The sequence below is a fragment of the Ornithorhynchus anatinus genome, chromosome 8 (genome assembly GCF_004115215.2).
Source record: "Ornithorhynchus anatinus isolate Pmale09 chromosome 8, mOrnAna1.pri.v4, whole genome shotgun sequence".
NCBI classification, from domain to species: Eukaryota; Metazoa; Chordata; class Mammalia; order Monotremata; family Ornithorhynchidae; genus Ornithorhynchus; species Ornithorhynchus anatinus.
The window spans coordinates 27,101,580-27,124,343 of record NC_041735.1 but is presented as its reverse complement, the minus strand read 5'-3'; the positions used below and the strand labels follow the sequence as shown (position 1 = coordinate 27,124,343).

The 22,764-nt window shown below is 47.0% G+C and overlaps 1 protein-coding gene and 1 long non-coding RNA gene across 10 annotated transcripts in view; one reads left to right on the top strand and one right to left on the bottom strand.

The window, feature by feature from the left end:
* Positions 1 to 22,764, top strand: part of LOC114813665 — a 74,594-nt gene that overhangs the window by 26,669 nt on the left and 25,161 nt on the right. The window lies entirely within an intron of this gene.
* The window catches only part of PTPRT (protein tyrosine phosphatase receptor type T), a 900,646-nt gene continuing 891,338 nt past the window's right edge, over positions 13,457 to 22,764 (bottom strand). For all 9 annotated transcript variants that reach the window (XM_029070022.2, XM_029070024.2, XM_029070020.2 and 6 more), the window contains 3 exons: positions 18,844 to 19,007; positions 17,784 to 17,919; positions 13,457 to 16,686 (listed from right to left, as the gene is read on the bottom strand). In XM_029070022.2, coding sequence (XP_028925855.1) covers positions 16,633 to 16,686; positions 17,784 to 17,919; positions 18,844 to 19,007 — 354 coding nt within the window. In that variant the 3' untranslated portion in view covers positions 13,457 to 16,632. The remainder of the gene's footprint in view (positions 16,687 to 17,783; positions 17,920 to 18,843; positions 19,008 to 22,764) is intronic.

The window sequence follows — 22,764 nt, the reverse complement described above, 5'->3', positions numbered from 1 at the left end:
CACCCTCACCTTTATTTATTTTTTTTATTACTGTTGCACTCTAGTTTGCCGTTAGAGCAATGAATGTTACCATGGAAACAATCGCACCGTCGAGTCAGCCGATATAGAGGCTTGAATTATTTATTTTAAACCGAAGGGCTGCGGTCTGAGTCCGAGAGACAGTCCGACACTCATCTGGCCACCCGGCTACACTGTGCGAGATTTAAAAGTCTTGCAAGGTGGCGAAGATGTCTGTGTGTCCTAGGTCAAGGCCCTGCAATTTGCCACTAAGATCGCAATCCCGATAGCAGGCGCTGTTGACTTTTCCCCATGTAAAAAAGGCAGAGAGAGGAGAAGGAAGGAGGATAACGGTCCACGTCAGAGGTACAGCTTTCCTAGATCCCGGGGTGAAGAGAGTTCTTTGACTTATTCACAGATTACCCCATCGATCCGTTAAGCGGCCAATGGCAAGTCATTTAAGCCCTGTGGGAAGTGTCTTCTGGGTCGCTCAAATAAGGGCTTGTTTACGGAACACATTCAGCATGACAAAATGTATTGAAAATTAAATTAAGATCATTGTAGGATTGTAGGTTGCCCATTCAAAACTAGTAGATTAGGCCAGACTTTGGGAAATATGGCACAATTTTAAGTTATAGAGATAAATAGTTATTTCTCCCCTCTGTGCTCCCAGAGCTATATATTTCAATTCTTGGATATCACCTGTATTTTTTTTTAAACAATATTTGTTAAGCACCTGTTATGTGCCAGGCTCTGTATTAAGCGCTAGGGTAGGTATAAGACAATAAGTGAACCAGGGCCAGGCTGCATTTTCTGCTGATTTTGGAACCAGAGGGAAGAAAGCTTTAGAATTAACCCAGTATCCAGAAAGGTATGCTCAGGGCTGGGTCAAGCTTGGGTGGACTCTAGAGGTTGAAGAGCAGAGAGTTGTTGACCCTGACCTTCTTCCAACTGTATCCGGCTGGTTGACTAACAGCAGTCACTGATTAGACACGGTCCATCTTCCACGTGGGGCTCACAGTCTTAATCCCCATTTTACAGATGAGGTAACTGAGACCCAGAGAAGTTAAATGATTTCCCCCAGGTCATCGAACGTTGAAGTAGCAGAGCCATGACTAGAACTCAGGCCCTCTGACCCCCAGGCCTGTGCTCTTTCCACTAGGCCATGCTGTTTTTCTGTATATTTTGACAAAGACCTTGGTGCCTGTAATGAATTTCCAGGGCAGTGGTTCTGAAAAGATCATCCTGGACTTAGCCCTCCCATCCCACATCCACCCTGTCATACTTCTCTGCTATCTCTCAAGAGGACAGCTCACCTCTGGCCCTTCTCACCTTCTAAAAACACTTCCATCCACTCCTCTTCTTAACCGCCATCTTCAATTGGAAGCAGCGTGGCCTAGTGAAAGAGTATGGGCTTGGGAGTCAGAGGACCTGGATTCTAATCACAGCACCACCACTTGCCTACTGTGTGAGCTTGGGGTACTGGGCTTGTGAGAGTACAGTACAACAGATGTCGGACATGTTCCATCTTGTATCTACCCCAGTGCTTAGTACAGTGCTTTGTATATAATAGGTGCTTAACAAATACTATAGTTATTATTATTATGCCCACATTTTAGAATGGGGAGGCAGGCATTAAAATAAATTATGGATATGTCCATAAGTGCTTGCGGGGCTGAGGGTGGGGTGAATATTAAGTGCTTAAAGGTTGCTGATCCAAATGCTTAAGTGACGCAGAAGGGAGACGGAGGGTGGGGAAGTGAGGGCTTAGTGGGGGAAGGCAACCTGGAGGAGATGTGAATCTAATAGGGCTTTGAAGGTGGGGAGAGTGGTGGTCTGTCATTTGTAGAGAGGGAGGGAGTTCCAGACCAGAAGAGGGACATGGGCAAAGGGCCACAGGTGAGATAGATGAGGTCGAGGTACAGAATGAGGTTGGCATTAGAGGAGTGAAGTGTCCGGGCTGGGTTGTAGTAGGAAATCGGTGAGGTAAGGTAGGAGGGGGCAAGCTGGATTTAGAGCTTTAAAGCTGAAGGTAAGGAATTTCTGCTTGATACAGAGGTGGATGGGCAACGACTGGAGGTTTCTGAGGAGTGGAGAGATGTGGACCAACTAGTCTTTTAGAAAAATGATTCAGGCGGCAGCGGGAAGTAGGAACGGAGCAAAATGAGATAGAAAGAGAGTAGCAGTGTGGCCAACTGAAAAGAGCCTGGGCCTGGGAGTCAAAGGACCTGGATTTCACTCCTGGCTCTGCTACCTGTCTGCTGTGTGAACTAGGGTAAGTCACTTAACTTCTCTGTGCCTCAGTTACCTCATCTGTAAAATGGGGATTAAGACTGTGAGCACTAATGACGGGACTCTGTTGAACCCCAGAGCTCAGTACAGTGTCTAAGTGTTTAACAAATCCCATTAAGAAAATGGTCAGCGATGTGCAGAAGCAGTAGTCAAAGAGGTATATAAGTGCTTGGATCCGCACGGTAGTGGTTTGGATGGAGAGGGAAGGGCAGTGATATTTTGACGGGCAGGTCAACCGAGTAATGATAATGATGGCCTGCAATCGGGAGAAAATGCTAGGCTGCAGAGGAGAGAGGTTCAGGCTGGAGATGTAAATTTGGGAACCTTCCACGTCACGGTGTGGGAGCGAGTGAGTTCTCAAGAGGGATGGCTACAGATGAAGACTAGAAGGGGACCCAGAGCGAGGTGGAACGAAAGGTGACCAGAGCCATTCTGAAGCTAAACACCGGCACGGCCTCTTTCGGGCTCACCGTGCTCAGGGTGAACCTGGGGCCAGGCTGCATTTTCTGGTGATTTTGGAACCAGAGGGAAGAAAGCTTTAGAACTAACCCAGGGTCCAGAAAGGCATGCTCAGGGCTGGGTCAAGCTTGGGTGGACTCTAGAGGTTGAAGAGCAGAGAGCTGTTGACCCTGACCTTCTTCCAACTGTGTCTGGCTGGTTGACTAACAGCAGTCACCGATTAGTCACTCCATCCATGGTATTTTTGAGCCCTTATCTATAGAACACTGTACTATGTGCTTGAAAGAACATAATAGAATAGTAATTGGGATATTTAAGGGTTTACTATTGTACTGAACGCTAGGGTAGGTATGATTATCATCATTATTGCGGTATTCGTTAAGTGTTTACCGTTTGTCGAGCACTGTTCCAAGTGTTGGGGTAAATAAAAGTTAATCACATTGTATGTAATCTCTGCCCTCACATGAGACTCACAGTTTACAAAGGAGGGAGAACAGAAATTGGATCCCCATTTTGCCATTGAGGTAACAGGCACAGAGAAGTCAGGTGAATTGCCTAAGGTCACACAGAAGCAGGGATTAGAACCAACATCTTCTGACTTTCAGGCCCATGTTCTATCCACTAGGCCATGAAACCAATTCCAGAAAAGCAGGTATCATTCTTGGCCTTGCTCTGACCAAAGTGCTCTGCACACAACAAGCACTCAGTATATAACACTGATGGACTCTGTGTGTATATGTGTGAATATATATACCTCAAACATATATACATATATCCAAGCACTTACTACAGTGCTCTGCACACAGTAAGCACTCAATAAATACGGTTGAATATATACAATCGTGTTTATACATATTTACATTTATGCAGTATTGCCTAGTGGACAGAGCATTAACCTGAAAGGCAGGAGACCTGGATTCTAAACCAATTTCCACCTTGCCTACTTTGTGATTTGGGCCAAGTAACTTCACTTCTATGTGCCTCAGTTTCCTCAATTTTGAATGGTACTTGTTAAGCACTTACAATGTACCAGGGACCCTACTAAGCATTGGGGTAGATAAACAGGTTGGACCCAGTGGGTCTCCCGGTCTAAATAGAAGGGTGGAGGATTTAATCCCCATTTACAGGTGAGGAAAGTGAGGCACGGAGAGATTAAGTGACTTGCTCTAGGTCACACGGCAAGCTATCGGCAGAACCGGAACTAGAAACCGGGTTTTCTGACTCCCAGGCCTCTGCTTCTTCCTCTAGGCCACGATGCTTTTGCTTATAGGATAATCGGGTCAAATGCAGTCACTATCCCACACGGGGCTCGCAGTCAAAGTAAACACAGTCCCAATCCTCAAGGAGTTTACAATCAAGCAGCCATCCATCCCCGCCCCAGCAAAGCTCTCACTAGAATCCTTCTTCCTTTTGTACGGTAGAACTCCTCTCTTTTCCTCGACTGGATTGCTGGAAAGCAGGAGGGTCAGGTCCTCAAAATCAATTTATTTTTGTCTGAGCATTGGCCCCTTGGAGCTAAATGCTGTCACATGTCCAGAAAAATTATAGTCTTCACAATGTTACATTTTCTAACATTGGTCCATGGTCCAATTTCCACTTTTGCAGGACACAGAGAAATTAGAAAGTGCTGTGGGAAAGGTTAAAGCAGTTTCTCTGCCCCAGTTTGGTTTATGATCGGTCAAGGGTGTTCGCACACAATTTGAAGCTTGTGGATGCAGGGAAGATACCTCTCAAGAAGAGAAGGCCATTTTCTCCACTAGCGGAGAAAATCTACTACCAGGAAGTCCGAGATCGGGGGCTGACGGAGAAGCCTTTGTGGTTTCTAATAGCTCGGGCCGTGGCAGTTCAATTTGTAAATGTGTTTCGTTGCCCCGTAGACCCAACAGAAACATGGTGCCCTCAGGGCTGATTTATTATTTTTTTAAGCTCTCAGGGGAAATTCCCATTTAGGTTCATGCTACTAGCGGAGGGTCACTGACAGTAACTCTAGCTGGGGGCACTCAGCAAGCAGGGGCTTCCTGTGAAAACACTCCCGCAAACCAACTTGAAGAGTGAGACGGAAAAGGGGGGTGAAGCGCAGAATTGATCTTGCTATCGAAAAATTCTCTGTCCAAGTTATACCTCAATTCTCTCGAGTAAATCGAGCGAGACTTTTTGCCATGAAAATGCCAAGTACGTCAGATTTCCATTAAAGCATGTCTGTGAGAACAGCAGTCTGCCAGAAAGCACTTCTCTCTCAATTGAAAAGCTGGGTGTGACTCTCCTTGCCTCACTACATACAGCCACAGGAAACCTGTGCTTATTTCCTCTCCTCCCCATCCTCCGTCCTACCTTGACACCTCAATCAGAGTGGGCTCACCTGTGGTTTGGAAATGAAGTCAACTCCTAAGCCTGTGAGCCTCATGGGGACTGAGTCTGACCTAATTATCTTAAACCTAACCCCGGCACTCAGTACAGTGCTCGGCGTATAGTTAACACATCACAAATGCTACCTATCAGCAATCATATTATTTTATTTATCATCATCATACTCCAACATAAGGCCTTGGTTTTCCTTGAAGGGCATTATTTGTTGAGGGTAAGTCAGGGACACAGGGTTACTGCTAAATAGGATTGGAATTTATGGGCAATGCTACCTCAGAGGAGTTTTGCATAAATAGCGTCCTGTTGTATTTTAGATTTTGCTCATCCTGCTTTTATGTGCTTTTAACTTACCTGGAAATATTTGAAAATTGCAATCGTGTCAGACTATATCACTAGGAAGGTCCGTGATGGAAACACCTCCACAGAGGAAATGTGGTTTCTCTTGGATGCAGCCAAAGGAGCGAGTGAATGATGTGGACTCCACTAGGCAGGACTATTGAGAAATCAACTTTCTGCTTTAAAAATCTGTCTAGAATTCGAACGGACATGCCCAAATGCCACAGCACATTTAGAGCTAGGGGTGAGGATTCTGCTGGGGGAGGAGGGATGGTTTTCCTTAGAAAATCAGCATGAAGTGGTGATTTTAAGCACGTTTTCTCAGTGCAAGGACATGATTCTTTGATCAACTGAGAGATTGTCGCTGGGTGTCCTATAGCCCGAAGTAAATAGAATAACCCCTTTCACCACAATGAGACACCAATGCAAATCCCTTGGGAAAACATGAATGTCCGGATCACAGGTTTATTGTATGGATTTGCAACACAGCCCAGATTACAAACATTGTTGGGGAACATTTACAGAATAAATAAGATGGACTCGCAGTTGTAAAAAGAAAAAAGAAAAATCACACGCCACTAATGTACAGTCAAAAAATATATCGATATTCATTGACTTGACATTATTTACCTTCCGATTTTAAGCTAGGATGAAAAGAAAAAAAAAAACCCACTGAATGCAGTGTTGAGTTTTTTTTGTATTAATTTTTTTTTTCATTTTTCATACGTGCTTTATCTATCAAACATCCAAACTGTACAAGTGAACTTCACTGGTAGTCAGGAAGGGAGACTTGCAATGGCACCGAGATTTAGGTCTCATGCAACACACCACTCCCAGCTGGCAAAATATTTGCATCCAAAGACCTGGCACCCGAGGCTGCCGACCCAGGAGTGCCAGATGTTCCCTCAAGAGGCCCAAGCGTCAAAGAAACCAGCAAGTGGGGGGGGAGGGTCTCTGAGCAGTGACGGGCGATTGGATCGTGGGGGCAGAAAGGTTGGCGAGGGAAGTTGATCTTGGCCCAGATTTTCCCACTGCCTCCTATGAACTACTTGTGTGGGAGGTGATAGTATCTCGGTCTAAGGAGCAACAGTACCTGAGCGATAGCAGCGAGCGAATCGTGATGATGATGGGAGAATGGGTGGCGTGGTGCCGGACCTATGTCAGTCAGTCAGTCTGTCGACCGTATTTGAGCACTCACTGCCTGCAGAGCACGGCACTAAGCGCTTGGGAGAATACAATAGGAGAATATCACGGACCCGTTCTCTGGCCACCCGTCAGCTCGGTCGCTTTGCTTCATTTTGCCTACGGCCCCCCGGGAATCCAGCCATGGTGACTGTGGGAATTGTGGAGCAGCATTCAGATAAACCCCGCTGGCTCTGCCAGCCTCCCTCCACGGCCTCGAATCTGAAGCTGGACTCCTTCGGCTGCCTCCGAGCCGATTGGCGCGGTTAACCGTGCTTCTCCTTTCCCCATCCCGATTTCAGAAGGATAGACCCCATTAACCACTTCCCGACCGTATGACCCCCTGCCTCCCAGGATGGCCCTCCTTACTGTATCTACTGCCGTCAGTTCCTAGGGCAGACCCTCTGAATGCAACATCTTGCGGGGGGGGGGGGGGAGGTTTGGACGAGGCATCCTCCGTGCTAACGCTTATGTCAAGAGCGAGATCCAACAACAAACCTGCGTCCATCACACGGGGGTATCGTATGGGGCGGAGGGCGGGCGACTATATTCTAGACCTCCCGAACTGAGTGGCGCCAGAGGATTCTCAAACGGCCATTTGGAATCCTCTAGTTTTCTCTAGGGAGAGGCCATGTTGGGACTCCGGATATCATCCGGGGCTTTCGTCCGGTCACGTGCTTTAGAATGGGGAAGCCTGGTAGCTGGGATCGGTTTAATCTCCTCATCCCATTGGCTCCCGTAACCGGAGGCCGGTCTCCTACTGAAAGCCCCATCACCACGAATGTCGCCCATCCCCTCCGAGATTCTACCTGGCGGCTGGCATCACAGGAGTCCACTTGGCCTTCCGGCTGGAGGCCCTAGAGCCTGACTGCCCCCACCTATCGTTGTAGGTAGGGGCTTACCTTCTCAGAACAGCACTATCGTCTTCAGGGTTCCAGCTTCATGCGGCGGTGAGAGCTGGGGGATGAGGACATACGGATCGGCGACGGCAATCCTGGGAAGAGAGGACTTGAGCCCGTTTAGCGCACAACGCACACCCTCCAACCACATTTTCTTTTTTCCATCCCTTTTCCTCTCGCGGGCCCCGCCAGGGAGAACGCCATCCCCGTCACGGAGCAGGGAAATGCACGGCTTTAATCTCCGAGATTGAACTTTTCAGTGATTAAAGTCCTGCTTAGGGGTCTATGTACGCGGAGAGGAAGCCTAGCAGACAGTAACGGTCTATGAATCAAGGGCTGTAACTAATCCTGTGGACAGTCCAGGCAGAGGCTTTTGTGGTGTTATCAGTGAAACTGCAATTGTGTTATAGGGGTTATCTGGGAAATAAGAAAATTGAGGCCTTATCATTTATTAGGCAGCTACAGAAGTGGACAGAGACTGTACTTATAAGTCCGTAGACACTGACACTCACAAGTGCTTTGTCAAATTAAAGCATGGCCCAAAGGTTCGTTTGGATAAACTGCTAATTAATCCGTGATCTGAAGGGAGGAGAGCGGCTCAGCAAGCTTGCCAAGATACTGCCTGAACTCCCATTTGGAACCAGACTGACTTTCGAATGGACCCCCAGTTCAGAACCAAAAGTCCTTCTCCTGAGGCGGACTGCCTTGCCCTAAGATAGCGAGTGGAGGGTTTGACTCTCCCACGGTGAATCTCCTGATCACTCTTCACCCTGCGCTTATCCTGGCCCTGGATTATGGATTACGGAGAGCCTCTGCAGCTGGGAAAGGAAAGGGGTGGGTGGGGCGAGGGGGTGGATATCAGAGTTTCGATAGCACATCTGAGGGAGGAGAATCCTAAATTTCAGTCCCCAGGGTTTCAACAGCCCATAGGTTTCTGCAAAACTGAAAAGCCAACGGGTATTTATCTCTGATAAAGTGGTAAAAAGCATTCAGATGCCAGTTTTGGGGGTGCTGTCTGCCCAAATAAGCTGATCTCATCAAGTGGGCTCCTTGTGCTATTAGCATTCATCTTGTGATCCACTCATTTTATTACTCATAGGCGATAAGGCAACCTATTATGAGCACTGATCTCTTTCATGCAGGGCCCAAAGTTCCCTCCCTGTGTTTACTTAACTAGATATCCGGCTTCTCCTCCCAAGTTCAGAGAAAAACAAACAAACAAAAAGACACCTAGAGGTTCTCTCTTCCACCAGATGCTACCCGATCTCCTACAACAAAATCTCTGGCTGCCCTTACTGTCTCGTTGCCCAGTCAAGAGCTGGGATGAGATTTGCATCCGTGAGAAATCACAGGTCAGGTGGCTCTTCCGACTCCACTCCATAGACGATGATTCACTGCCATCGATTCCCACTCCCTAACTACACAGAGTACATCGGCTCCCCAAAATTCCTCTCTTGGAAGGACCTGAAAGTCAGGCAAGCCCACAGAGTACCTGGAGCAGAACCCTCATTTCCTCTTCTCCCATTCCCTTCTGCATCTCCCCTGCAATTGGATTTGCTCCTTTATTCACCTCCTTCCTCAGCCTCACAGCACTTAAGTACATATCCATAATTTATTCATTTATATTAATGTCGCTTTAAGATGGGAACTCTTATGTTGTACTCTCTCAATCATTTAGTGCAGTGTTCTGCACATAGCAAGCAATGGATGAATGCGATTGATTAATTAGGAATGGCGCCGTAGCTTGATCACCAGAGAATACTGCAAGACTTTAGCTTCTTCCAGGAAGGGATTCAGAAGAACAGACATCCTTGTCCAGATTTTTATGCTATTGTCTTTAGGAGAGGTCTGGATAGCTAGATGACAGGGCCTTAAGTAGGTACAGTGTGCCTAAAAAGACAGTCAAAAAAGGAGGAGGTGGGGACGGGAGGGAAAGATGGGTTTTAGAGACAAAACCTAAAACAAAATGACTTTACAACTTTCCATCAAGACTCCCTATCCTTAGCTTCCCCAGTGGTTCAGGATTGACTGTGAGCTTGCTTTGGCCGGGAATGTGTCTGTTGGTTTTAATGTACTTTCCCAAGCACTTAGTAGAGTGTTTTGCACACAGTAATTGTGCAATATGATTGAATGAATTGACATATTTCATTCTACAACCTGATGCAAGCTTTAAGCCCTCCCTCTTTTATCATTTCTCATACATTTTGTCTGGAGTGTTACTGCCTTTTTTCTAGCACACTTCTAACTGTATCCACAGTCACTGGACCTTTCACTGCCTCTAAGGGTATTACCGGCTGAGGTGTTTCCACAATGACCCACAAGGGATCCAAAAAATATCTTGCTCCCTACTGCATCACCTTAGCCCTCCTTTGTCTCTCTCTCGCTTGAGGATTTTGTCCTTACCACCCTTCCAGGCCAAATCTACATTCTTCTAACATGAACGATTCCCCGCTGTTTTCTAGGATTCTGGATCCCCTACCCCTTCCCCATGGGAGAGACCAATCGCTGGTCCTGCCACCCCATGCGTGAAGGTGAGGACTTGCTCGATGAGCGTTCTTACCTTACATGACGGATCAAAACTCGATGCAACATATGTCCAGTCCTGTTCCTAATGGCTAGCCAGTGACACCCACTCCTGTCAACAACTGGTAGGCCTCATTTATACCTAAGTAATTGGTTTGGAGAGTTGATCGATTCTGCACACTAACAGGCATTTGAGCCAGTGGCCCTTGAAGTCCATTTCATCCCCGCTTTTTCCGTGATTACCCCATATCTTGCTTCCTAAAGGCAGACTGCTATTCAGAAATGGCTGACCTAAGAAAGCCCTTATCATTCAGGCAGATAGTTCTCCTGTGGGTTGCTAATCCCAGGGGGAGGAATATCGTGTTTATTATCATGGGAATTCCACACACATCCAGAAAAGATATGGCTTTATACAAAAGATTGCCAAAGCACATGTGCAAAACATCGATGAAGGTGATGAGCACACAGTGACACTGACGTCATTCAGACTAGACCAAGCGCTTCAATCCTGACGTGTGATACTAAAGCATGACCAGTCCCTAAAAAATGGTTACAGCATCTATTTACCGCTATGCTAAAAGCTGGGCAAGCCCCAAGATATGCAGCTTAGACCCAGTCCTGTGCCACACAGTGCTCACTTGAACAAACCCAGAAGCCTTAGCTTTCCCTAGGAGATAAATCGGGGAAGGACAATTCCAGAAGACCAACCGAAAACTCTACTCTCCTTCTCCTGGAACTCTTTTGGTGGCATGGTGTGTGCGGGGAGATGGGGGAGAGAAAATTAAGGTGTTTTGAATTTTCATTCTAACAGTGTGAATACCAAGATACTGATCAAATAATGGAGTTAAGGTGGAAACATCCGGGGAAAAGACTTAAAAGTAACCTGGAAGAGAAGAAAAATGCCTTATCTTCTTGTCCCAGACAATCCAGTCAGCCCAAAAGACTTCCTTTACTTGAGTTCATTTTTGGGTCGCCATCTTATTTTTCATCAGCTTCCCATATTTCCTATCCCCTCCTTTGGTCTCAGTCAACTTTCCCCAGTAGCTCACTTTCAGCATATCCATCCACTACTGCCGTTGGCTCCAGCAGCTGTGTCCTTATAACATTCACCATCTCCCTCTCTAGCCTCTGAATCAGTAATGACACAGAAGTCCCCTCTCTACCCTCTGAGTCAATGTCAACCTGACCTCACCTTCCAGCTTTCTCTCTTCCAAGAGAAATAACTTCTCTCCCTTTCATTTTTCTATTTGAATTTAAGGGGCCTAGTTATACATTTTTGCCTGCCAACACCACTCCCCAGAGGGAGACTTCTTTCACCAAGGCAGCCCTTAGATTCACCTGACCCAGTGATCATGTAATTGTTCTGTCTCCCCTGGGACCTATGATCGGTCTTGCTCTTAGTACTCAGCAGGTGACATTTGAGCAGTTTCCAGACCGGCAAATCCCATCTAAGTGTTTTTCATGTAGTCATACTTTGGGTTCTTATCATCTCTTCTCTTACCAATCACTTTTCACTGGCTCCCAACCTACTGACTTGTTCTTCACTAGGGGACATGGAGGGATGGCTTACCCTGAGTCTTCCCCATCTTCCCAAAGTCAATATCCTTAATATTTCTACTGGGGGAGGGGAAAGGTACTCTATCTTTTCTTTCCTATTTCCCAAACCGTTCACTATTTCCATAGTATTTCCATCACTGAAATGTTCTTAGATTTGTACAGATCACTATAACTTCAGTGATTTTTTTTTCCATTGGCAAAGCAGTTCATCGACTTAGAGAAAATCAAGTGTGCTCTCTCTCTTTCTCTCTCTCTCTCTCCACTCTAAATGCAAAGATGTGCGGATAAGGCTTCTACATCAAGGGACCTGTTTCAAGAGAATACATCATAGAATGGATCAAAGAGCCTCAAGTGTGTAGCCCATTGCCTTGCACAGAGCAAGTGTTCAATAAATACTCCTGACTGACAGCAGTGCTTGTTCTGGCCTCCAACATACCGAACGTGGTTCCTTGGGTGAACGGGCTTCTCTAGCAGTGACATAGTCACGGCCACGTATGATCCGGCAAAAGGACTCACAACATTAACCAATTAAGCAACTGCAAATGCCAGTGCAAATTTTATTTTGCCCATGTGGCTGCTCTAAACTAGGAAAGGAGGGTTGCCGATAAGCGGAAACTCTGCTCTTATCAATTAATCGATCGTATTTATTGAGCACTTACTGCGTGAAGAGTACTGTATTAAGCGAATGGGAGAATCCAAAACAACAGAACAGACATAGTCCCTTGCCCACAGCGAGTCTGCAGTCTAGAGGGTAAGCTTACAGTCAATACCGTAACATATTTATAACTCCGAATCATTCATGCATGCAGGTGGATACCAGTGGCCTGCAACTGTTCTCCAGGTAGTATGGCACAAGTTTGAAATGAAGGCGCTCAGAAAGAAACGTCACTAAAAGTGGGGTGAGAATAAATCAAAGACGTGCATTATGTGGGTCCATGAGTACTGGAGGGGTAGGTGCCCAGCTACTCTCTCTCTCTAAACATCGAGGCAAAGAATTCCGGTGATTTCAGCTAGTGGGAGAAAAGATTTATGTTGAAGGTGAAAGGTATCAAATCAAAGGGGTTTTTTTTTTGTTTATTTTTATAAAAGATGCCTCAGTGACGATGTCCAGTTGCCCCTAACAAGTTTGGCTGGGTCCATAAAGGAAGGGACCCTTTGCTCTCTGGGTTTTGGAGTTCTGTGTATGGCAGGAGGAGAGAGAGGGGGAAAAAGCATGTTAACTGTCTGAAAGTTCCTACTACGGGACATGGGGCTTTCTGATCAGAATTCAGCTGGGATCCTTCTTTCCATCCAGAAGGATCCTAATACCTGGGCTGAGGAAAGGGAGTACTGTCTGCCTGGCCCCAGATAATGAGAACGCTTTAAAATTTCAATCCAGGTGTTTGTGAAGTTGCCATCTTGTTTCTCACACTAGGCTATTCCAAGGGAACCTTCTTCAAATCAAGGTGAACCCTCAGTATAGAAGGCCAGACAAACCCCAGGTAGGGGGTGCGTGTCCTTAGAAATGACTGACAGGGTCCTGATTGTCACTCAGCAATGCATGGTCAAACACCACGCTCTTAAAAAGTGCTCAGGGTACCAGGTACAAACCTGAGAAGAGCCCTCTCCAGCCCCCTGAATTATATTGAAACCCAAATGCCCTTTGGGAAGCAGCGTGAAAGAGCACGAGCCTGAAAGTCAGAAGATGTGGGTTCTCATCCCAGCTCTGGCACTTGCCCGCTGTGTGACCTTGGACAAGTCACTTAACTTCTCTGTGCCTCAGTTTCCTCAACTGTACAATGAGGATCCAATACCTGTTCTCCCCACTACCTAGACTGTGAGCCCCACGTGAGGCAGGGACTAGGCCAACCTGATTAACTTGCGTCTATCCCAGTGTTTGGAAAAGTGCTTAACACATAGTAAGTGCTTAAGAAGTACCGTTTAAAATAAACACAAAAAAGTGTGCTTCCTTTTCAGTGGTTCCTCTCTATGCTCCCATAGTCCATTCCTTTATCCACCACGGCCTCCCAGCTTTCCAACAGAGCCCATCGTCTCCTTCCTTTCGCTTACTTACTATCATGTTTGTTGCCATCGTCCTTTGAGGCATCCTTAGCTCTTGCAAAAGTGCAATTTCTGATCCCAACTGAGCCCGACTGAAAAAGCCACCACTCTGTGCTCTTTCTTATGAGTGATGCCCAATCCAGTTCTATTTTTCAATGCAATATTCTCACTGCCCAGTGACATAGGGATAATAAGCAGAAAGACTCATTTGTGCTTTTTCAGTGTCTGATCGAGAGGGGTAGTAATCAGTGCTGCCCAGGGCTCAGTTGACGATCAGCACAGTGTGTTCTAAACCCAAGAAGAGGAGGATTTGGATGATGATTTTTGTTTGAAAATGGCTTTATCGGCCTCATTTAGAACCAGGGCTCTGTTCCGTGGAAGAGGCAGCGACGGTGTCCCATTTTAGGAAAGAGACAAGTGATTTTCCCTTCCTGGCGCTATCACTGCCCTTGAGGGTGTATATTGTCTTCTGAGGCAGAGACGGTGTCCCACTTTAGGAAAGAGACAAGTGATTTTCCTTTCCTGGCACTATCACTGCCCTTGAGGGTGTATACTGTCTTCTGCAAAATCACTGGCCAGCACTATCCTCCCCTCTAACTCCTTTTAGTCCTACAGCCAGTGGCTTCTAGCCAAAACCCATGCTAAACATGCCCTTGGCAAATGTCCCCTGTAATCCAACAGCAGGATTGTGTCTTCTGGCACATTTCCAGGGAACCGTTCTTTCTTTCGTATTATACCTGGGGGAGAGAGCACAGGGGGATTTTTGGCTCTGTGGTCTTTGCTGTAAAGGAACATCCTAAGCCGAAAGGCCTTAAATGGAACATTTAGAAGAGCGTTTCACAGCCGGAATCTCGAAACTACACCTTCCCATTCTGACTCCCTCTTAGTACTCTAGGAGTCACTGCCAAGAGTAAATTCCCGTTCTCGTGAAGCGCCTCCCAACTAACACACACATCACTGTGCCTATATGCACACATACACATGCAAACATGAATAAATGCACACCTAAAAACACACGATGTCTACTCCTATCTCAGACAAAAAAAATTCAAACCCAGGACAGAGAAATGGTCATTTACTGGCAGGGGAACCACGTAACGTGGGTTTGATTACTTCAGAGGCTTCCTCTGGGAATCTGAGTGGTTAACTGTGGAAGCTTGAAATCCAGTGCATCTGGAAAGATTTGAAATCTGGGTGATTGTGAAGGAGAACTTCCAGTCGCCAGGCAAGTAGCACATGTTCAAGAGCTGTGAAATCTTAATCTGTGTGCCCTTTTGCTTTGCAGAATGGGTCTTCCGACTCTATTGTACGTTCTCTGCCAATCGCTTAGAACAGTGCGCTATACATAGGAAGTGCTCAATAAATACAACCGATTGATATTTACAACAGAAAGGATAGTCTTTTAATCCTTCCAGGGTGGCTGGAGCCTCTTGACTTGAGCACTGACAAACAATCACCACCAGCAAAATGTGTTTGAGGAGATGGGCCTCTAGAGTTTGGTAAATGATCCCTGTAGCCTAGATTGCTCCAAAAGATGAGGGGGTTAAACACTCAAACTAAAAAATGAAAGGTAACCAGCAACAGCCACCTCTTTCTGTCTTGCTCACCCTTTCCTTCTCTCATGCCTGTAGATGCCCATTCTCCACAGCTTTCCTTGGATTTGATGACAAATGGGATACAAAAATAAAACCCTTTAGGAGTCAGGTTCGATCCACTTAAATTGGCTTCCAGTCTGCACTGGCATCTGAGACGTTAAAGCTTTTCAGAATCCGTTACGCCATGGGTTGGGTAAAGAAAAGATTGGGATACACAGGTTGTTCTGGTGGAAAACAATGGTCAAATGTGTCATTCTGAGCACTGAAACACATATCCCAACTTCCCAAATCCACCATCCCCAATTACACCTCATGGCCATTTTTTTCTGCCAAACTGTCCACTTTGATGATCAGAGAAGCTGCCAGCTTAGAGTGGGACGAGTTTCATTTTAACCACACTGCTGAGAAATAAGCTGCCAACTACCAAACTGGCTTCCTCATTAAAAGGACATCACCTCTATCAACTCTTCATGGGTTCCTTCTTGAGTTCCAAACCCTCAGACATCTGGTGCTCTCCATTCCTTAATGACAATCATGCCACCCAACGACGACTCTGGAAACCCCCAGCGGAGTGGGTATGTACACGGAAAAAAACAACGTTACCCGGCATCTACCTCTGGCCCCAGTTCATTCAACAAGACCTGAGCCAGGGGTTGGTGGTAGAGCATAGCTTGGAAACCTTGAGAAGTAAAGATAACCCAGTGGGAGTCTCACACACACATAATCAGGTCTAGCCGGGGGGAGCCTATTAAGGGTGTGCCTAAGTCTAGCCCTGTTGCTTCAATCAAACACTGAGGTAGAGCCAGGTCAGAGTCCACGTAGGCTGGCCCTCAGAGGAAGAGGAGAAGATTTGGGGGCAGGGTCTCAAGGAGCATGTACCCTTTTACCTACAGTGAGAGACCCCAAGGGATTTCTAATTCTCCAGCTCCCCGATTTCCGACTGAGGAATTCGCCGAGAGGGAGAAATACACCTCAACATCCAAAGCCCCTCCCCGCGGATTTCAGTTTTCTCCAACAGACTCTAGCATGAGATTCACGAACCCGGGTAGAACGAAAACAAGTGATTTTAGACGGACAATCCGATGTCTTTTCTGTTGCCAGGGAGCTCCTGGGGGGTTAGGACGGGAATCCGGCAGGGCAGGGCAGACACTGGGGTATGAGAAAGCAGGGGCTTCCTCAGCCTTGCCTTCTTCCTCTCTGGTTTCAACAGCAGACCGTTCAAGAAGCGGCGAATGAATGCTCCAGTGGCTAGCAGTCAGCAGCACGCGGGAGTCCCACTTCTCTTCAGTGAAGTCAGGATCTGGAAGTCTTTCATCCCTGTTACTGCCTTACAGAGAAAAGGGTGGTTTGGAGATCCTGGGGTTGGAACTCTTGCATGTTCACTGCTGCTAAAATGAACTCAAGTATTCCAGTGCAACCTCGTATACAAATTTATATTGTTCCTGAGAGCGGGTGGGGAAGGGAGGCGAGAAGAGAGAGAAGTGTTAAAAGAGGGTTGGGGAACCCGACCGTGCAGACAGCAGATACGGAAACAGCTTTGGATGTGAATTTGGGGAACGATGCTTGGCCTCCAAACATTTCAAGTCACTTTACGGGCAACCTGAGTTTATTTGTGACTCAAGGACTGTCCCTCTACCACAGGGTGGGCAAATAGACATGAGTATAGAAGCGTTGGGGATGCTCAAGTACTGAAGGGAATGCTATGGGCCAGGACTTGCAGCCAGACTGGAAAACCATGAACAAAATGAGGTGATTAGGCTGTCCTACTAACATTCTCTCACCCATCCCCAAGCCCTTAACGCTCACCAAGTCCCTTGGTAAGGGACAGGGCTCACCTTGTAGAAGGGAGATGAAGAACAAGGAGGGAGACTGGAAGGGAGAGGAATCAGGAAGAAAAGGAGAGAGGGGGCAGGACTGGCGAAAGGAGGTAGGGGGTGATGAAAGGGGGACAGACAGCCAAGGGGGGGGATGATGAAGGGAGAGGGAGATGGAGGAAAACAGAAGCTTGAGGATGGAGGGATTGAGTCGAGGTAATGACGATTGAATTCACTTATGTACATATCTGTAATTTATTTTTACTGATGTCTGCCTCCCCCCTCACCGTGGGCAGGGAATGTGTCTCTTAAAGTGCCGTGCTGTACTCTCCCAAACCCATAGCACAGTGCTCTGCACACAGTAATTGCTCAATAAATACGACTGACCGATGGATTGAATTAAGGATTGGTCAAAGTGTCACTGCAGCTCCTGCCCCAGGAGCCTTCCAGTCTTCAGGAGACAGAGGAATCGGCATTGGTTTCTGGCTGGGAGAGGATAATTAGCGGGAGCCTGAATCAGGTACCCTCAAGTTTCAGCTTGGATTCCCCACTTCCCAGTGGCAGAGTTAGGCTTTTCCCCCAGCTGTAGGGAGCAGAGAGCCCACGTGTCTGCGGGAGAAGGGAAGCAGAATAAAGTCCAGACCCTTCCCCGCTTTGCTCTAATTAACGTTCACATGTTTTCCCGAAAAAGACTTTCAGCCAAGCACGGTCCCCCGGGCACTCACCAGCGTCTCCACCATGTTGGATTTGTTGTTCCTTAGCGTTTTCACTATGTGAAACACGTCAATGATGTTTTGCTGCTGGATCATTTCACAAACACTGCAGATGGCACAGAAGGTTCCGCTGCGCCCACCGCCGTTTCTAGAGATGGAGGGAAGAAAGTGAGGCTCTGCCCTCCGTACCTCGCATTCCGCCAAGCAGGTTAAATGCCTTCATGTTCGTCATTGACGGGGACCAAGAGCCGACAATGACTACATGTAGATCAGGATTTAAAGTAAACTACAAGAAGGCCTGGGCCTGTTCTCACACATCTGAGTGTGAATTGTACAGGCATATACCTGCTGCCTCAAGTCAAAATAACCTTGATTTGGTCAGATCCGCCAGTCGTGACTGAAACTTTGCCATATGTCTTGTGGGCAGGGATTACCTGTTACAACGTTATATCCCAGTCTTTCAGTCAGTCGGTCCATCGTATGTATTGAGCGCTTACTGTGCGCAGAGCACTGTCCTATGTCCTAGGGAGTGTTCACTATAACAATATAACAGACACATTCCCTGCCCACAACAAGCTTAGAGTCTACAGTCTTGTACTCTCCCAAGGGCTTAGTATAGTGCTCTGCACCCAGCAAGCACTCAATAAATATCATTGATTTATGTTTTGCCCAAGGGTAGGTGGCACTATAATCTAAACTCAGATTGATGTGTCTTCCAGGATAAACAGGAAAGGCCCTTCACTTCAAAAGCAGTGTCCCAGGGCTGTGGGGAGGCCAGGTGGTGGTCTTCCAGATCAAGGAGAGGTGGGGGAGTGAGTACCTGTCATTAAGTGGGGGGAAGATCAGAAAGGTGGCGGAGCCTTAGAAAAGCCTCAGCTTTGCCCACCCTCGGTCTCCCTCCGTGCCCCAAACCAAGAGCAGGGTAGCCAGGTCACAGTCTCATCTATACCATCCACGGCTAAAAGAGGCACCCCGATGCCCAGGCAATGATTGGTCCCACTTCCACCTGACTCGGGTAAGGAGGAGGAAGAGGGAGGACTAACAAGGAAGAGTACAGGGAAGTTCTACTTACAGGCAATGAACAACAGTGCGTCCATCTCTCCCATCATACTGTTCTTGCCATTTCTCCAGGCGCCTGACAACCTTGAGAAGGGAGCGTTTGGAAGGAGGCGTGTCCCTATAGGCTGGCCAGCCAATATACTGTAGGTGCTGAACTATGCGGTACCCGTCCTGGGGCTGAAAGCAAGACACGAGCCAGAGTTATAAAAATGCTCTAGGTTAGGACCTGGACACTCCATAACACCAGTAATTCAGCGGTATAACCATCAGATGGGAACTCCCCCAAAACCTCCCCAGCCCCCTCCTACTCCACACCATTCATAATCAGTCACTCATATTTATTAAGCACTTACTGTGTGCAGAGCACTGCGCTTAGAACTTGGGAGAGTATACTGTAACAGAGTTAGTAGATATGTTCCCTCCCTACATGGAGTTCACAGTCTATAGGGGGAGACAGATATCAATACGAAATAAACAAATTATGGATGTGGATTTAAGTGCTGCGGGGCTTAGGTTGGAGTGAATAAAGGGTATAAATCCAAGTGCGAGGTGACACAGAAGGGAATGGGAGAAGAGGAAATGAGGGCTTAGCAGGGAAGGCCTCTTGAAGGAGATGTGATTTTAATAAGGCTTTTAAGATGGGAAGCCTGGTGGTCTGATGGATATGAAGTGGGGGGAGTTTCTGGCCAGAGGCAGGATGTGGGCCAGGGATGTCTTGCAGCAAGACGGATGAGAATAAGGTGAAGTGAGAAGGTTGGATTTCGAGGAATGAAGTGTGCGGGCTGTGTTGTAGGAGGAAATCAGAGAGGTAAGGTAGGAGGGGGCAAGATGACTGAGTGCTTTAAAGCCAATAGTAAGGGGTTTCTAGTTGATGTGAGGGTGGATGGGTAACTGCTGGAGGTTCTTGAGGAGTGGGGGAAACAAGGAAATGGTTTTGTAGAAAAAACAATCTGGGCAGCAGAGTGAAGCCTATATGGACTGAAATGGGGAGGGACAGGAGGCAGGGAGGTCAGAAGGAGATGCATGAAGTAATCAAGGCAGAATGAAATAAGGGCTTGGATTAATGTGGGAGCAGTTTGGATGGACAGAGAAGGGTGGATTTTAGCGATGTGAAGGTTGAAATGACAGGACTTGGTGACAGATTGAATATGTCCGATGAATGAGAGATGAGTCAAAGATAATGCCAAGTTTCCAGGTTTGTGAGGTAGGGAAGATGGTGGTGCTGTCTCTAGTGATGGACAAAGAAGGCAGGGTTTGGGTGGGAAGATGAGAAGTTCTGTTTTAGACAAGTTCAGTTTGAAATGTTGGTGGGACATCTAAGTTGATGTCCTGAAGGCAGGAGAAAATAGGAGACTGCAGAGAAGAAGAAAGATCAGGGCTGGAGATAGAGACTAGGGAATCATCCACATAGAAATGACAGTTGAAGCCATGAGACCAGATGAGTTCTCCAGAGCAGTAAGTATTGATGCAGAACAGAAGGGGAACCAGAACTGAGCCTTGAGGAACTCCCACAGTTAGGAGTTGGGAAGCAGAGGAAGAGCCTGCAAAAGGGACTTAGAATGAGTGGCCAGAGAGATAGGAGGAGAGCAAGGCGTGGATAGTGCCAGTGAAGTTCAGGTTGGATGTTTCTGGGAAAAGGGTGTGGTCGACAGTGTCGAAGGCAGCGGCGAGGTCAAGGAAGATCAGGATGGAATAAAGACCATCGGATTTGGCAAGAAGGAGATCACTGGTGACCCTTTAGATGGCAGTTTTGATGGAGTGAGGGGGGCAGAAACCATATCACAGGGGACATCACTCTCCCCTCCTTTGAAACCCTCCTAAAATCCCATCTCCTCCATGAGGCCTTCCCAGATTCAGCCCTTTATCTCCTCTATTCGCCCTACTCTGCATTGACTAGGGTGTTCGCTATGTACCCCGTAAGCACTTTGATACTGAGCCAGATACCTTCATTTTGCAGTTTGAATCCGCCCCCTTTCCAGTGCGGAATTAGGCATTTCCCCCCAGCTCTAGGGAACAGAGAGCCCACTTGCCTATGGGGAGCAGAATAAGGCCCAGACCCTCTTGGCCCTCTTGGAGCAGAGGAAGGGGAGGCAATGGATGTAGACAACTTGCTCAATGAGTTGGATTTAGCAAAAAGGAGATGCTGGCTGCCCCTCAGTTCACCTTCTCCCATCCGCTTCTCAATCCTACCCTGTTCGCCTGGGCCTACGATCACACTTTCACCCCTTATAAAAACATTTGTACTCACTCTCTTTCCTCCATGACCACCTTCTTCAACCACCCACTCTCTGATGGCTCCTTCCCCTCTGCTTTCAAACATTCCCACAAAACCCCATCCTAAAATAAGTAAAAAAAATACCCTCTCAACCCCTCTGCACCAACTATTACCCATTTCCCGCCTATCATCCCTGGCCAAACTCTCCGACTGGGTTGTTTACCCTCACTACCTCTACTTCCTCTCCTCCAACTCCTTGACCCAGTACAAGTCTGACGTCCGCCCCCTCCACTCCACTGAAACTGCTCTCTCCAAAGTCATCAATAATCTCCTCCTTGCCAAATCCAATGTATTCTTCACCGTCCTAATCATCCTTTACTTATCATCTGTTATCGCTAGTGTGGACCACCTCCTTTTTCTGGAAATCCTGTATCTAACCTTGATTTCTCTAAACTCCTCTGGTTTTCCTCCTAGCTTCCTGGCTACTACTTCTCAATCTCTGAGGCCAGCTCTTCCTCTGACTCCCAACCTACAACTCTGCAAGTCCTTCAAGGCTCAGTTCTGAGCCTACTTCTGTCTTCAATGAATCATATTTATTGAGCACTTACTATTTGCAGAGCACTCTACTAAGCGCTTGGGAGAGTACAACAGGATTAGCGGACATATTCCCTGCCCATATTGAGCTTACAATCTACACTTACTCCTTTAGGGAGCTCATCATGCTCATGACTTCGATTACCACCACTAGTCCATATCTACCTATCTAGCCCTGACCTCTCTCCTTCTCTTCAATCTCGCATCACCTTTGACTTCTAGAACATCTCCACATGGATGTCTTGCCGATACCTCAAGCACAGTATGTCCAGCGCTGAAACCCTCATTTTCCTCCTAACTTTCCCATCATTTTTGCCACAACTACTCTTCTCCCATCTCTCAAGCCAGCAACCCTGGCATTGTCCTCGACTTCTCTCTCTCTTTCAACTCCCCTATTCAGTCAGTGACCAAGGTCTGTCAGTTCTTCACAAAATCGCCGGAATTCATCCCTTCCTCTCCATCCCAACTGCTACTCTGGTCCAAGCACCTGCCATACCCTGACCTCGGTTTTGCCTCAGTCTCCTCTCTGCCCTCCCTGTGCTTTCTCTCACGAGTTCATACTTTATTCTGCTTCCTGGATCATTTTTATAAAGCATCATTTTGAATGTCTCCTCACTCCTCCTCTAACTGAAAGTGGTTACCTATTCTCCCTTGCATCGAGCAGAAACTCCTCACTACTGATGTTAAGATACTCGAACAGTTCTCTTCCCCGTACCACTTCTTCCTCCTCTCCCACTTCACCCCAGCTCACACAATTTGCTCCTTTCAAGCCAACCTCCTCACTGTGCCTTCTTCTTGTCTCTCTTGCAGGGGAGCCAAACAGAGAGTGGGATTAGTTAAAATTTAGCTAAGGAAGAAACTGGGGCAAGAAAACCATTATAGAAATAATGGTCAATTATCTTGACTCTTGTGGGTTTGAATCAAAATGTTTACCTTTCAGGACCAAAATTCAGAATTCTTTCCTCCTTCGAAGAGGAGGCAGGTAATTACGTAGTTTTCTTCAACAGTAGAAGTCCTACCTTAGCCCTACCTATTATTCTGATTTTAAGTCATATCACCGTGCATCTCGTAACCCATTACACCTCCGGTCAGTCTTTGTATATCCAGCTTCCAACCAATGTGAAC